The sequence below is a fragment of the Leishmania martiniquensis genome, chromosome 33 (genome assembly GCF_017916325.1).
Source record: "Leishmania martiniquensis isolate LSCM1 chromosome 33, whole genome shotgun sequence".
NCBI classification, from domain to species: domain Eukaryota; phylum Euglenozoa; class Kinetoplastea; order Trypanosomatida; family Trypanosomatidae; genus Leishmania; species Leishmania martiniquensis.
The window spans coordinates 1,477,791-1,494,044 of NC_090168.1; the positions used below are offsets into that span (position 1 = coordinate 1,477,791).

Sequence of the window (16,254 nt, forward strand, 5' to 3'; positions counted from 1 at the left end):
ACTTTATACATTTATTTGATCTTTTCTTTTGTAAGTGGCTCCCTCTTCTCTTCAGCTGGCAAGACGTTTTTTTTTCTTTGGAGCTTCTCTGCAGCTTGGCGCATCTCCAGTTTATGTGCTTACCCAAAGTTCTCACGAGCATGCCCTATTATCGATGAGCTGGGAGAGAGGGGAGTGTATGGATTACCAGTGGATGGCTGTACGCGAGGGATTCCTCGGCAGCCACACACCCAATGTTCACCTCTTCCGTGTGCCGCTGCGTACATTTACTTCTCTGCCTCGGAAGCCTTTTTCCCCAGTGTGCGCGTCGCCACATGTGCGCACGCATCGTTTCGCACCTTTCACCCACTCCACATCTTCCCTCTTTTCTCCCTCTTACCATCCTCAGCGAACGGCGCGTGGCCGAGAGAGGAGCGGCAATGCAAGCTGCTGCTGCAGTCGCTGGAAAGTCTTTGGAGCAAAGAATGCGAAGAAAAAAAGAAACGTCAAACGATGCACAGGCGTGTAGCAGCGCTTTTTCACAGGCGTCTGTGACATTCCTCATGAAGAATGCGCCGCCTTTTTTTGCTTCGCTATGAAGTGACCCGAACGCGTGCGTGCTGGTCGGCTCCTCTGCCCACCTACGCATCTGCATAGGTTTCACGAGAAACAAGAAGGATAGAAGCGGTGGCGGACGGGAAAACGAAGGGGAAGGCTCTGTGTGTCTGTGTGTGGAGGGGGAGAAGAGCAGTGCAGATGGCGACATCGCCGGAGGATGGGCCCTACCAGACGCGATTTCTGGGCAGGTGGGAGTTGCCATACGCGCCGCTGCAGCGGCGCCTTCGTGCCTTGTCTTTTTTCTCTTCTTAGCGTTTGAAGTACGCGAAGACCGGCATGCGTTGGACAGGACATGCGCGCTTTTCTGCCTCGGTTCTCTGCCGCACATGCAGCTGAATCCAAGCATATGTTTTTTTTTGGTGAATGTCCTCACCCTCTGTGCACTTCTCACCGTCCTCTCTCCATTTACCCTCTGCCTCTGCTACTTTTTCTCTTCACGGGCCTTCACTACAATGCCCTTGTCCCGCGTATGCGCCCCCATTCTCCTCCCCCTTTTTCTTTGCACTCACCCGCGGTCGTCCTCTTTCCCCTTCAGCGATCCGTCGACGCGTCCCCTCCCCCCACCCTTCACACACACGCACACCGACACTGCTTTCTTCTTGTCTGTCTGAAGAGACTGACTGGAGGCTTGAGCGTATCCGGGTCATGAGTGACGCACCATCCCCGCCCTCTTCTCCCTCCGACGTGCTGTTTGTACCCCTCACACAGACCTTAACGGAGTCGCCTCATCGTTCTGTCTTTTTTTGTTGTTGTTTTCTGTCTTTTCTCCCTCTCTTTCTCTTTTGCGTGTGCCCTGACGTGTGCATTGACACTCTCACCAGATCGCTTCCATTCACACTCCTGGCTTGCCTCCTCCTCCTCCTCCCTGGCGCAGTTCAAGAGGCAGCACGGAGAGACACTCACACATTCGCGCCCTGACAAACTGGTGGCGCCTCATGTTTCAGCAACAGCAGCTGGCGGCATACGGCGCGGATGGCGCAGCAAAGGTAAAAGGACGGGGCCTGGGCATTGGTGGCGATGCCGGCCTTATGAACGGGAACTTTTGTGGCGGTGCTTACCAGAGTGGCTACGGTGCTGGGGGCTACGGTGGTGCCGCTGCATTTGGTGGCGGCAGTATGTATGGCCATCCATGTGTGGGGCCGGGGATGGGCAGTGTGCACGAGGAGATCATTGTCACAAAGCTGTTCTCCAGCCGCCGCGACCTTGACTGCCTCGCCTCCGCACGAGATTTTTCACGTCGGTTCGACTCCAACTGGGGAAGCTGCTGCGGCGTCGGCGCGGACGGCTATGGCGGCTCCCTCTACGGCGCGAACTGCGCGGCTGGCGGATCTTTCATGAACTCCAGCGGAAAGCCTGGCACCTCATCTACGATGGACTGCGGAAAGGGGGCCACCGGCATCGGTCCGGACGGCGACAACCCCAGCACCGCCACGAAGTTGGCACGAGAGGAGGTGGTCGCCGCACAAGAGGAGCTAGCGGTGGAGCGCGACCGCACCTCTCAGAGCCTCCGGCCAGGTGGCGAGACAAACGCGGGCGCTTCTCAGCGGAGGCCCTGCGCGGAAACGCCTGGAAGCGGCACGTTCCGAAATGGCAGGGTGCGACCGGCACCGAGCCCGTCTGCGGCCGAAGCGAACGCCAAGAGGGACAAAGGCCACAGTGCGTCTGGCGGTGCTGCTAACACGGGGCCCAAGCCCAGTGGACCGCAGGGGCCACAGGCGACTGAGACGAACCCGCCGTCACTGGGTACCGATGACAGCGGCGCCATTCTTCTTCCGGCAGCCAAAGAGCATGCGAGCGCGGATGCAAAGGCTGCTAGCGCGCAGGAAGCGAAGCCGTGCACCGCTGAGCCGATCGATGACATTCCACTTCTGGCCGAGGATGTCCGACAAAATCCGGCGGCATCGACGGGAGCTGTGGAGGCCAAGCAGGCGCCGGCCGCCACGAAGATATCAACTGAGGCTTTGGAAGGTGCTAAAGCCGTAGGTCGCGCTCCAGAGGCCAGCGCAACAGTCGAGTCTACCGCCGACGGCAAGGGCCGCCAATCTCGCCCGCGTAGCCGCCAGGTGGCCCGTTCCATCAGCCGCCTCCCCTCGATGAACGTTGTGGAGTTTCCAGAAGCGGAGGAGGTGAAGGACGAGATGGTCAAAGACGGCCTTCGTGACCCATTGAAGGAGGCGAGGGAGGCGGCCACGCGCGCCGAGCAGCGCCGCGAGCGCGAGAGCGCCGCCCGGGCGGCACGCGATGAGCGCCAACGTCAGCGCAAACAACTGGACGAGGCGCAAAGGCAGCGCGAAGAGGAGGCTCAAAGGCGGCGACAGAGGAAGGAGGATGAGCTGCGCGAGCAGAAGGAGAAGTTGGCGAAGATGGATGAGGAGCGCAAGCGCGAACGTGATGCGGCCCATGCCGCGCGTGAGCGCCAGCGCGAGGAGGAAAAGCGCCGCCTCGAGGAGAGGAGGCGCGCTGAGGAGGAGAAGGAGGCCGCGCGTGCCGCCGCCCTCATCGCTGAGCGACACCGCGAGCTCGAGGAGCAGGAGAAGGAGGCGCAGGAGAAAACGGCGCGCAGCAGCTCGCGTCAACGCAGTCGACGTCCTATCAGTCGCCCTGCCTCGCGCCTGCGCGGTGCTATTCCGGAGCAGCCTCCGGATGTGGAGGCTGGTCAGATGAAGGACACGCTAGCAGACGAGGAGCTGGGGAAGCCGGTGCACGCCCACAGCGAAGGCCACCATTCGCACCCCGTGGAGGGGCCGCGTGCGGCACACGCCAGTAGCAAGGCGGCGCCTCCCGTAGAGGAGCGGAGCACTTGTGGGAGGCCGGCGGATGTGAAACGGGCGCCTCAAACCCTCACTGCGGCACGGATGGAGCATGTGACTCGATCGCGGCGCTCCCAGCCATCTCTACCGCAGCAAGAGGCGGCCCGTCGTCCAGAGCCGCAGAAGAAGCCACCGGCGGTGGCAGGAGTAGTGGCGAAGGCACAGCCAGTCCATCGCGCCACGCCTGCGTCGCCGAGCTCCAACCCGATGCAGCAGCCGCAGGGGCTTAAGAATGTGCGCCTATCTCAGCCAAAGGAAGACAAATGTGCGCATTCAGCGGGCAAGAGCAGCGCTCCGCGCTCCGCAAACATGGTCAAAACGTTGGTGCTTGTGGAGGAGGTGCGTGGCAGCAACCACGCCGTGACGATCACGAACAACTCCATCAGCTACCACGGGCAGACCATCAAGGTGACTGAGGTCAAGACACGCCCTGAGGACAACTTCAACTACCAATCCAGCGTCATCCACGACGTCTGCGAGGCGGTATGTGGCGGTTACAATGCTGCGGTGCTTGCTGTTGACGCCCCCAATACTGCTAGCCGCTTCGACTCGCCCGTGTGGTCTATTCTCAACCGCATTGTCCGCACACTGCTGCAGGAGAACAGCAATGAGGCCGGCGAGCTGCGTTCTGACTTTGAGCTGACGTGCGCCATGGGCTACCTTCACCAAGACAAGGCGAAGGACTTGCTGGCGACCGCCGAGGCGGAAGCACCGTTCACGAAAATCGGGGTGAATCCGTCGCCCATTTACGGACCGCGTCTTACAAACCTCAGCTATGACGCCATCACGGACTCGGCTGCCTTCGAGGAGGTGCTAACCACCACGCTCTCTCGCGCCGCGGAGGACGCGACGATGCAGAGCTTGAGGGAGGGTGTCCTGGCCGCGTTTGTCCTCATCATGCAGACCCGCGAGACGGACGGCAAGCCTGACATCTACCTCTCCTCCCTTGTGGTGGCGACGGCCGGTGCCGACACGTTCCCCTACCAGTCGGCCATCTCGCACACCCGAAATGAGTACGCAACGGTTTTCCACCTCGTTCTCGGTGGTCCAAGCTGCACATGCTTCATGCTGAACATCGCCGACGACGACGCCATTCGTAAAGCAGGTGAGGGAGAGGAGTCGATGCAGCAGGGACTTGAGCGTGTGCTCTTGCTTCTACACAGTATGTCTACTCTCCAGAACTACGACCTGCGCAGTGGCTCTGTGAAGCGCTTCATCAAGTACGTTGAGCTATCTCACACCAATGCGCAGGGTCGGCTAGAGAAGGAAGGGGATGAGGTGCAGCGCCGCAAGATAGAGCGCTACCTCCGTGAGCAGGAACGACTTCTGCAAGATGCCTACAGTATGCTGCAGGAGGCGAACATTAGCTACGGCGAGGGGCTCTAATCGAGTGCTGGCTGCTGGCAAAAGTACTAGTGAGCGGCACTCCTCGGCTTTTGCGGCCCAACTGGGAATTTCGGATCTTGTTTTTTTTCCTGTGTGTTTCTGTGTGCGGGTGCTGGGGAAGCAGAGATGAAGGTAGGGTCAGAAGGTGCCCTGCGCTGGTCTATCTCTCTGTCTCCTTCTGCCACTGGTTGCGTTGGCGTCTCAAGGCTTCTCCGTTGCTTCTTGACTCTTTTCCTTTGTGTAGGCGTACAAATATGGGAGAGCGCTTCCCCGCGTGTTAGCTGTGTGTCTGCACACACCACCGCACACTCAGCTCCCCTACCCTCAGATGAGCTTTTCTGTTGCGTGCCGCCATTCGGCGCGCTTCATCCTTTTTCTTTTCTTGCTTGTTTCAGTGCCGTTTCGCTGTTCTGTCATCGTCGCACACGTGTGTTTGCGTGCGGATCACACTGCGCCCGCCGTGCTTCTCGGCTCGCTATTTTTTCTTTGAAGGCTCACGCTAGGCTGGTCTCTCTCTCCCTCTCCTGGCCCGAGCCGCACTTGTTTGCGGGCCACCTGCGCCTCTATCCCCTTCCCCCTCCCCCATCCGCTCACCAACGGAGTCTCTCTCGTGTCCTCCAACGCTCCCTTTGCCCCCCCTCTTCTCCTCCTTTTCAGTCTTTGTCTCTTTCTTCTTGGGTGTGAACGCCGACGACGGTTCTCTCATTCGCTTTTTCTTCAAGCTGCATACAACTTTTGTTTACCAATGGGGGAGAGCGACTCCTCTCCAACTGATGTGTCTATCTGTTTTCTGCTTCCCTTTTTTTCTCTGCCGTCTTTGCTGCCTGTGTCTTTGAGGGAAGACATCATCTTCAGCCTTCCCCCCTTTCTGCCTCGTGCCCATCGGGCACCCTCAGCGGGCCCCATTCCGCCCCTTTGCTGTCAGGTGTGCATGTGAGTACGGGGATGCACTTGTGAAGTTTGTGGCAGTGAACTGTAAGCTTCTAAAGACACCGACAAGCATTTATGACGTTTATGGGTGGAAGCACAGCGGCTCTCTCTCTCTCCGTGCTCCTTTTTTTTTCTCGCCTGCAACTGTGCTTACATCGATACCTCTGTTTTTTGTTTTCTATCTCCGCGGATGCATTTCTGCGGATGCACCGTTGCCAACTCGCACCGTCTCACGCTTCGCGTCCCGCGTGCAGCTCTCCCTACGCCCCCCCTCTTCACCCACATGGCGACAAATGCATGTGCAAATATGTTCTTTTGGAGGTAACCAAACGTATCATCGTTTCCTTTTTTGCTTGCTGCGTTTTTTTCCTGTTCTGCGCGTTGCTGTTCACCGCAGCTGCGGGATGTTGATGTCCTTTTTTTTGCACCATTTCTGTGTGTTCTCCCTTTTTTCGCTCTCGCGGGGTGAGTGTGGAGAGGGTGAGGGGCTCCTCACATGCTGCTTCGTTGATGGCCCCGTCCTCCTCCCCCCTACTCTCCTCTCCTAATCTCGACTCTTTTCAACCTCCTCTTTGATCTCCCTTCTTGAGCTCATTCAGATATCGCTCTCCCCCTCTCTATCTGCCTCTGCGTGCGTGCATGCGTGTGCGCGCTTGGATGCGGGCGGGCTCGCTGCCACAGGTGCTGACCCCTTGACGCGCCTTTTTTTCACTAAGTTTTAGTGTCCTCCCCCTCCCTGCCGCTATCGACGGCATGCTCAGCTAATGATATGCTCTGTTTTTCTGTTTAGTGTTTGTCTTGATTACGTGAATGGGGGAGGAGAAATTGGCGGTGGAGGGGAGGGCGGCAGCCGGCGAAACGAAGGCGCAGCAGCTGCTACGCGACGAGTCATTTGCTTTAGATTTGTGACTCTGCCCGACTTTTTTATTTTTCTCATCTGACTGCCTTTTCCGAAGCAGTTTCTTGCAACTGTCTTCTCCTTTGTGTCGCCCATGCTCCGCCTCCCCATGTATGATCATCACGAGCACATTCCTGTTGCCCCCATTTTTTTTTTGTATATTCGGCGCTGCCACCTCTCTGATACATTTCCCTTCCCCGGCCACGACGTTGGTGTCGGTCTACGCACCTCTCTACCTCTTCCACTTTCTCCTTTGTGCAGTGTTTTTGTTTGAATGGTTGTGGTGGTAGTGCTCACCGGAACCTTCTCCCTCGATGTCTTCTATGATGCCTTCCGTGAGGCAGCGCCCCTTCGTGTTTGAGATCAAATCGCTGCTCTGCGCCCAGATGCCTGCCAACACCCGAAGAAGCACGCGCATGCGCACGGCCGAGCGAGCCTGCGAACGTGATGCCCCACTCACAGAATCAGCGCTGCAGCGGCAGCACAAACCACTTAAAAAACAGGAGCGTTTTTTTTTCCGACCCGCGCCTGTTCTCCGTCTCAGTTTCGTGGCTATAACAGGACTTGATGTTGTCTCTTCTCTTTTTTGTATTCCTCCCTCCCCCTTTCCTTCCCCCTTCCCTCCCTTCCCCCAAAGTGGTCGCCACGCCCCCGGTGTTCATCAAGGGGGTGGGGGGAGTGCACCTGACCCATTGCCGCGCTGCTGCGATGTCATAGTTGGCACTCTGTTTGGGTGCCGATCTCACGTGGCCACTGCGTTGTTTTTTTTCGATTTCTGTTGCGCTGCGGTGCCTCTCTCTTTTCTGTGTTTTTTTTTTTTCATCGCGCGAGCTTCTGTGCGCGATATTTTCCGCTGTTATGTTTGCATGGATGGATGCGTGCGCATGTCTGTTTCGAGGCGATGCATGGGCTCACGTTGGTGAGCACCTGAGAGTCCCTCTTCCCTCTTCCCTCTCCCTTCCCCCCCTCAGACGAGTGTGGGCGGTGGGCGAGCACGTCCCTGCAGCGCGAGAAAGAGGACGAGAGGGAAGAGAGAGACGCAAAAGCAGAAAGGCAACCAGCCAGCAGAAAGCCCCCGTGAACGCGGACTCGGGGATTGTCGCCTCTTTCTGCCGATCGCATTTATGTTTTTTTTTTGTTCTGTGAGCGCGGACTCATCGTTATTGTGTAAGTGTACGTCTGCTGTTGTCTATTCGCTTACTTTGTCTACGTGTTTTATTTTCATCTGTGTCAAGCCGTCTCGCCTATTCTTGAGCACATGTTCAGCTGCGGTGCCAATTTCCTTCGATGACTTGTGCACACTTTTTTTTAGCTCCTCTCCGTATGTCGTCTGTACCCTTTTCGACTCTGCTTCCTTCGCTTCACCTCCCTGTCGTCTTGACGCCGTCTTCCGTTACAGTCGATCAAGGTGATGGGCCCCTCTGTTGGCCCATGTTATTTGCCTCTCCCCCCTCCCCCTCCCCCGGCCTCCCTCTCTTTGCCGGGAGGAACGTTTCACGCGTGCGCTTGTCATTGAATGCCTCGACCGTCAGGCACGAGAGGGGACGAGCGAGAGAGAGAGAATGGCCTCGTGATTTTATTGTACCTCTTTTTCACTAAAACGTGCGCCCGACCCCACTCCTTCCCCCTGGAACGCAGCGCACTCCCATCACCGCGCGGTGTGAAGCGGCCGTAGACGCACGCATGACAGTAGCGCTGCCCTCCGTCGTGGAAGGAGCGCCTCTACCGAATATCCTACGCACCCCGCCACCTCGCAGGTCGCCTCACAGCCGCTGTCCTATCATGCCGGTCGCCACCGAGTGCGTCCCCCTGGCGATGGCTCAGGCTCTCCCCCGCACCAGTTGGCCATGAGGGCAGCGTGCGACGCGTTGCCGTCGCGCCGGCACGTCGGCATCGCGTGAATGGTACAGGCACGCTCACTGTCGCAGCAGCCCTCCTCCGCCTCCCTTTGACGCAGCGCCGGCCAGGGGCCTAGCTGCCCACAGCAGGAGCGGTAGGCTGCTGTGACCCCGTATCGTAGGCAGGTTGCCGTGCGACCACCAGTGGGGGCTTGGCATGGGTGAGGACAGGGAAGGGGGGTGAGAGGGGGGTGGTGGTGGCCGCTTCGCTCTCCCTCGCGCGCACACAGAGTGAGGCAGGGAGCTTACCTCGAGGTGCCACCCGCACGGAAAGCGGAGCGTTTCCTGCCATGAGGGTGAGGGGAGCGACGGTAGATGGCGCAGAGGGTGAAGGAAACGGACGGGTACTGCTTTGTAAAACATTTCGCTCCCATTTTGCATGCGAATCGTTTCTTCTCCCTTCCGGGATCGTCTAACCTCAATAGTCACTTAGGTGTGCCCACCGGGCGTCTCTCGGTGAGTGATCACGCGGACGCCGATGTCGCCCGCGACCACGTGTGCATGTATCTTTGCGCGAGCTCTCCTCCTTCCTTCATCTCTGTCGTGTTGATGGTCAAGCGAGATGTTTGTTTCCTAAACAGACGAAGTGTGAACAACTTGCCTCTCTCGAAATTGAAAAAAACGAAAACCTGAGGTACTTCATAGACGGACTCGATCCGCCTCTCAGGTGGCGCCAGGCTCTCTTTCTCCCCCCTTTCTCCCTTCCCTCTTCTGCTCACTAAGTCCGTTTGAGCGCTGAGCCAAGGCGAACAGTGTGTGTGCCACTGCTGGTGTGCGGCCTGCATGTGTGAGCAGGCGCTTGGAAGACAGATGTGCATGTCAAGGGATCAATGCTGCTGCTGTTGCGCGGCGTTCGCTACCCTTGCCACAGGCGTGTGTGCCGTCGCGCAGGAAGTGTCGTAGGAGGGGGCGAAAGGCTTGGTGACTAACGCTATACCCACTTGCATGAGATCACATGTGTCAGCGACCGTGCATCCACGCACACGCGCTGCTTTGGCGCCTTGTCGCGTCATGCGTCCACCATGTCTGAGAGGCAAGCCTCGTTATTCTCTCACGTTCAATGCTGAGCCTGTGCCGCACTTCTCTTCTCCTTGTACCTTTCGCTCTTCGCGCACGCTCACTTGCGCGCCACTCTTCGTGCTACTGCAGCCTATATGTGGGGGCGTTTGCGCAGTTGCATAGACGCGCCTCTCTCTCTGCCTATCTCTGTTTAGCGAAAAGGAAATAAAGGACGACGGCGTCGTGAGATCAGCCTCCCACCACCGTGGTATCACGTATACGCACCGCTTCTGCTCTCGCCGGTCGGTGGACTTCACGTGTAGCTCAAGGCGCAAGGCCGATTGCACAACACGGACGGGAAAGGAACAGGAAAGAGTGCGCTGCAGCTTAGGGGGCGAAGCTGAGAGTGCCACAAAGTGGCCTCACGGGCAAGCGTGCACTGGTACGCAACGTCGTCGAAGGGCACGCGCGCGCCTCCGACAGAATTTGGCAGTCGGCTCGTTTTGATTGCACCGGCTGAGAGAGAGGCTCTCCTGCCATGAATCGACGACATCCTGGTCTCATCTCGGTCGATTCCCATCACACCAAAGCCGCTGTGTCCTGTGTCAGCTCCTAGATCCACCATCTATGCGACGCGCCTCTGTGCCGGAGGTGAGGTGCGCCACTTTGGGTGCCTCTCGCCAGCGAAGCGAACTCGTCGCGGTTCTCCGCTTTCGCTCTTTTTGTGTGCGTGTGCGTGTGTGTGCGAGTGGGATTTTGGACTGCGCTTTAGCGCGACGGTGCCCGCGGCATTCTTTGGTGCCTCCCTCATCCAATCCCCATCTCCTTCGTCACCCTGTTCTCATGTCGTTTGCATTGCCCGGTTACGCGATCTGCTCCCCGCTCCCGATCCTACCGGACTTCTCTGCTTGCGACGTGTGATGCGTTTCTTCTTTTCGGGATCGTGGATCATTTTGGTGTTGCGTGCGCATCCTGTGCGTTCTCGGTGTGTGTGTGTGTGCATGAGCCTTTTACTGCGCAGGTGAAAAAGGGAGAAGCGTCAGCCCTGGCATCGAGTGGCCCATTCTCCCTCTCCCTGCTGCTCGCTCTCCTCTATGAACATGCAGCGCGCCTCATTTGGATGCTGCCTATTTTTTTTTCTAGCGCTCCGTACTGTCTCGTGTGTAGCCTTTTCTGTTGAGGACATCCGTGGTGGGGCACCATGCACCGAGTGGGAATGCGCCAGGGCTCCGTCGTCCTGGAGGCCAATCCAGAGGTGCGCGGACTGGGCATACCCAAAGGGCGCTCCTCCTCCCTGATGAATAGTGACAACACCACGACGCACAATATCAGCTCAGTGAGAGAAAAGGGTGGCGAGATCAGCTCACTGAGGGCATCGCGGCCGTTGAAAGACGGAGCACGCATTGTGAGCCTCACACAGGACACGGTAAAGACTCGAGCTAAGAAGGGAGTGACGCCGTTGACCAGTCCAGCAAGGCCTCGTGCCGCACAGACGGGTTCACGAACGGCAGCAATGATTCGTCCGACTCCGCCTACTCCTTCTCCACCATCTTTAGCGGTGATGAGTCAGCTACCGCCGCAGATGGTAGGCGACCACGGCCGCACCGGGAGCACGACGGAGTTGAGGAAGAGGTCGAGGGGGACATGGCGATGGCTATCGCTGAGGCGCTTCATATCAACAACAGAAGTAACAGCGGCTTCAGTAGAATCACCCTAGGCAATCATAGCATCCTGCCGGAGGCTCGCCGCAGCGCCGCCTCGCCGGAGGAGCGAGGTGGCATCGATGTGACCAACTCTGTGAGCGCTCCGCCGTCGACTGTGGTAGCCGGCGCGCGAAGCTCGCAGGGCCCGCTTACCTATTTGCTTGTGACTCGCACACTTGCGAACAAAAAACGGTGCGCCAGCGGCAATGCTCCCTCGCTGATGATGCTGCAGAGATGCGCCACGACGGCGGTGGGCCAGAAGATGAGTCCGCAGTTGGCGTTGTCTGCCTCACATGTCTTCAACAGTTGGCCGTCTGCATCGCCTGAGGATCAGCCGATCGATCCGGGCACGCAAGAGAGCGTCACAGCTCGGGCGAGGCGGTCACAGTCGCCGAAGCTGCACAACTCAGTGATGTTCTCGCAGCTGAACCTCTGTGTTGCCCCTGAAGGGTGTGACGCCGGGGTGTTGGCGCCCCAATCCTCTGGCCATAATGCCCGAAGAAGCGGCGGCGACCGCCGACCACCGTCCACGGCTGACAACGTACCCTCAGCAGTAGGCGCAATGCAGAGGGAGATGCCGCAGCCACGCCATGCACGTTTGAGCCGCACCAGCGGCAGCGAGGATTCCAGCGCTGGCGACTTCTACGGCGTATGGTCTATCGACGACGAGAAAGTCGAGGATGTCCTGTCGAGGCGACCGTCGGGCAGCAATAGGGATCGAATGTTTCCCTCCTTCATGACGTACTTCTACGCACGCACGAGAGGCACGATGAGGGAAGAAGCGCGAAAGCCGTCTGTGAGTGCGCAGCCAAGTGAAACGCCGTGCAAGGCAGCCGCTGAGGAGGGTGTCATCGGTAGTAGGCGCAACAGCGTCGATTCCAGCAACGCTCTGCCGAGGCGCTCTTCATTTTTTGGCGCAGGCGCGCGTATTGGTGGCGGCGTGAACGGCAACGTCTTCCGCACCGGTACGACATCCTTCTCCACCGCTATGGTTCGAGTCCTTCACGGTGACTTTGACCAACGTGATGCCAGTCTTGATAGCCGACTCCTTGATAGCGATCACCTTCCCAAGCCGGGGTTGACTAGCAAGGAGCACAAGGGGCTTCGGCGTCCGCGACCGGCATCCTCGGGGCGCACAGTAGCACCAGGCAGTGCCGCCAATGGCCACGCCGCAGGCATGGAGACTGTGGGCAGGAGCAGAGCCTCATCGGGCCGCCCTGTCGACGGGTCGGTGCGCCACCGACCGTCTGGCAACGCGATTCTGAGTATCTTTGGCGGGGTCTCTTCTGGCAATGTGCGCGGGTCTTTCTCTGTGACTCGATCATTAAGTTCCGATCAAGTGCATGGCCTCGTCCCTGTGCCCTCGCAGCAGACGCTCGTCAGAGGATGGCGACTGCTCAGCTTCCGCGAACAGGACGACACACCGCTCTCAAATGTTGAGCACGTCCCACACAACGGAAAGCCGAAGAAGAAGCGCAGGAAGGGCAAGAAGGTCAGAAGCCACGAAAAGCGCGGCAGGCCACGCCCCGCTGCTGAGAAGGGTCACGAGGGTAACGGCGCAGGGAGTGGCGCGCCGACAGGTCGTGACGCTCTCAAAGAAAGAGATCCCCGCGGCAGCGCGGCACGAATGGGCCAGGAGAGAAACGCTACACGGTCATCGGCTGAAGTGGGCGGCCCGACCGCCGCCGGAGCCGCCCCAGCCGAGCGACCCGCTGAGGGGACTCGCGGTTGGCCGAGCTGCCCTGGTGGATACGCGGGTGCCTCACCGGAGGGAGGTGGTGCTCGAAGCAGAGTAGAGGCAAGCTGCCAACTTCTTGGCCGACAGCAGGCGGCGCTGCACAACCATATCTTACAACCGCAGTCTCCAAGAAGGGGTGTGATCCCTACCACTGCTGGTAAGCAGATGCGGATACTCCCCTTCAGGACACCGATCCTCACCGTGCCCGTGAACTGCGGCACACGCTCCGCTCGGCAGTCGCCCCACTCAGCAGCGAAGTCGGCGAGCGCTGCCGGGAGTGCTCACGTGCCCCAACTCTCCACTGCCGGCGTCCAGTATGCAGAGAGAAAGGCGAATGGCGGGTCGACTGGGAGCCCTGACCGCTTCGAGAAGTTCAAGGAGCCGCCTTCTGCGAGCCCATCCGCAACGGTGCGCCGCGTGACGGTGCGCTCAGGGAAGCCCAAGGTTTGGGTGCCAAACGGCTTGAAGGGTGCTCCAAGAAGCAGTGGCAGCGGCGATGAGCGGCGACTTGGACTAGCGCCGCCAACGCAGGGGCGGCGAACCGTATCGCCACCGAAGGGACGCCTCCCGACTTCCACGCACGGCGACATTAGTGCGCGTGAAGGCGAGCCCCCACTGCATTTTTCACCTCCACGGGAGGGTCTGCCGCCACTGTAGCCTTGTCTGGGATCAGCCCATCAGTCTCAGCAATATCTCTTTCCCTACCCCTCTTCCTTCCTCATTCGGCAGGGCACACATCTGTGCCCCTTTGTGTTCGGGTGCGTCTGTGAAACGCACCTCATCTTTCTCTGCTCATTAGTTTTATGTGCTGTGGATGCTGGCATGTAAGTTTCTGCGGGGATGCTGCTGTGGTTGCAACGGCTGAGAGATCGCCAGAGTTGCGCACATGCACCCCTTTCCTTCCCCCCGCGCGCGGTCTTACTCACTCTCGGACCGCTCGCGATGTGCTTGCGGGTGTGGGATGCCTCTCCCTCAAAGTGCCTTATTCGAGGGCTCATGTAGGGCTGGTGGATCTCTCTCCGTGTGTGCAGGTGTGTGACTGGAAAGTGTCGTCTGGGGCCTGTGTCATGAGCAATAGGAAGGCGATGACATGAAAACTGAATACACACGTACACACGCGTGTTTAAAGCAGCACCTCCGAAGTTCTCCCCGCTCCTCTCCCGAGGCATCTGCTGCCCGCTTCCCCGCCCTCCCCCCTTCGAGGGACACGTGCCGCTTTTTCTTCTGTCTCCCTTTTCTGTGCGTGCATTTTCTTTTGTGTGTTTGGCTTGCCAAAATGCGTGGAAGACGACCCTACCCTCTCACACCTTGTCTTCCCATGGAATGACAATCATTTCGACGCGCCAATAGCGGTGAACTAAACTCGAGGGACGCAAGCAAAGTGTCTGACGCTAGCGGATGCGCGGCAGGACAAAGCAACTCGCACCGGCGGCGACTTCCCTTCCTCCTTCTTCCGGATAGCTGTGCTCACCCTTTTCTCCCTCCTGCGCTCGCTCCATGCCTGCACACCCCTCTATTTTTCTTCCCACCGCTCCTGATGTTACCCGTCTCTCTGCCGCACGTCATGTGCTGCGGCCGCGTGAGGTCTCGTGAGGGGAGGCCAAAGGAGATGGCGTGCATATGCAAACGTCTTTCGTGGGGTGAATGGCGAGCTCGAATGCGTCAGTGCCACAGGCAAGATCATTTCTCGGGACGGGAAAACGGGCATCACCTGCCGATGCCGCCTCGTGTCGTGTTCCCCCCCCCCCACCATCACTTCCAGTCATCTTTGCCCCTATTCACCCGCCACTTCCTACGCCCCTTCTCTCATTCGCTTCTCGCTTACCAAGCCCTCTCTGCGCTGATCTCTTAAGCTTCTTGTGTACAGGCTTGCTCATGCACGCGGTGTGGTATGACCCTCTCCATCTTTGCTTGCGCCTCCCTTCCCTCCCTCCCTCCCCCTCCTTTTAAATGGGTTGGTGCTGCTTTATTATTGCATTTTTTCTTCGCAGAATTCGGTTTGTGAGTGCTTTGCTTTTTCTTTCTCCTCCCACCACCGCAGTGAAGGTGCTGCCGGCAGGGTGTACGGGCAGCGGGAGGGGAGAGAGAGAAAGGGCTGGAAAGAGGTCTGCTCGTGTGCATAACGTGTAGCTGCAGCGCTGATATACATGTCCAACAATCTTTTTTTTCTCTATTGTGCACGCATGGTTTCTTTTCGAGAGGACGCCGATCACCCGAGTGTGGCATCGTAATCCACTGAAGTCCCATCACTGTGTGTGTGCGCGAGAGAGAGAGCGAAGCGGCCACCACCACCCCCCTCTCACCCCCCTTCCCTGTCCTCACCCATGCCAAGCCCCCACTGGTGGTCGCACGGCAACCTGCCTACGATACGGGGTCACAGCAGCCTACCGCTCCTGCTGTGGGCAGCTAGGCCCCTGGCCGGCGCTGCGTCAAAGGGAGGCGGAGGAGGGCTGCTGCGACAGTGAGGGCGCTTGTGCTTCTCCGCACACGAGAAGGCCGGTGGATACGGCCCGTTGGATGCATGCCTCCCTCTGGTCGACGGCAGGCGGCTCGTCCTAGGTGAGTCGGCTCTCGCCATGGGTGGAGGAGAGGCGGGTGAGCTGCGGCTGCGTGTGCACGCGCGTTGATTCTGTGCTGCTGAGCGCGGACACGTCTTCGTGACGATCACCGAAAGATTTTTAACAAAAAAATGAACGGGCCGTAACTCGGCATTTTATTCGTCGGTTCCTCAGGACGCGTGTCCGCATGCCGTTCATGACCAGTCGCTGTTCTTGACGGTGCCGTCTCTCCTCCCTGCCGTTTTGCCTTTACGTGAACTTGTATCGCCCGCAGCGGAAGCTGGCAGGACTGCAGTAGAGAGTCGCCTCCTCGCTTCTCGGGTCGACATCTTTGCTTACCGCCTATTCTGCCTAACATTTTCTCTTCTTTGCGCGTTCTTCAGGCTGTGCGCGTGCCACGAGGCCCTTCGGTTCACATCTTCTGTTTCCTTCGTTGCTGCGGGAACGGCTGCCCTTGCCTTTCTCGACGCTTTGGTCGCTGTGGCACGCGGCTGCGGAGTGGATAACGGTGAACCACCTTTTTTTCTTGGGTGGATGCTCGTGTCGGTGCTCGGCATCCTCGGCGAAGGTCTATGCTGCCTACCCCAAAGTCACAGACACATGCAGTCCTCCCGACGCTCCTTTTTTTTCCTCCCACACAGAATGCCACAGTTGTTGCACAGCGCCCCAGCAAACCTATTCTTTCACCGCAATCCACTTAAACGCTGCTCGATGACAGAGGGAGGGGGGAGGTGGTG

The 16,254-nt window shown here is 58.8% G+C and overlaps 2 protein-coding genes across 2 annotated transcripts; both read left to right on the top strand.

Moving 5' to 3' along the window:
- Positions 1-1,532: 1,532 nt before the first annotated feature.
- On the top strand, positions 1,533-4,793 carry LSCM1_02813 (uncharacterized protein; the record flags this gene model as incomplete). Its single annotated transcript, XM_067320385.1, has 1 exon — positions 1,533-4,793. The coding sequence occupies one exon, from the start codon at positions 1,533-1,535 to the stop codon at positions 4,791-4,793; it is 3,261 nt and encodes a 1,086-aa protein (XP_067175760.1).
- A 6,369-nt stretch (positions 4,794-11,162) lies between these two features.
- LSCM1_02814 (uncharacterized protein) lies at positions 11,163-13,616 on the top strand (the record flags this gene model as incomplete). The annotated part of the gene is made up of 1 exon (XM_067320386.1): positions 11,163-13,616. One exon carries the CDS (start codon positions 11,163-11,165, stop codon positions 13,614-13,616), a length of 2,454 nt encoding a protein of 817 aa, XP_067175761.1.
- Positions 13,617-16,254: the final 2,638 nt, after the last annotated feature.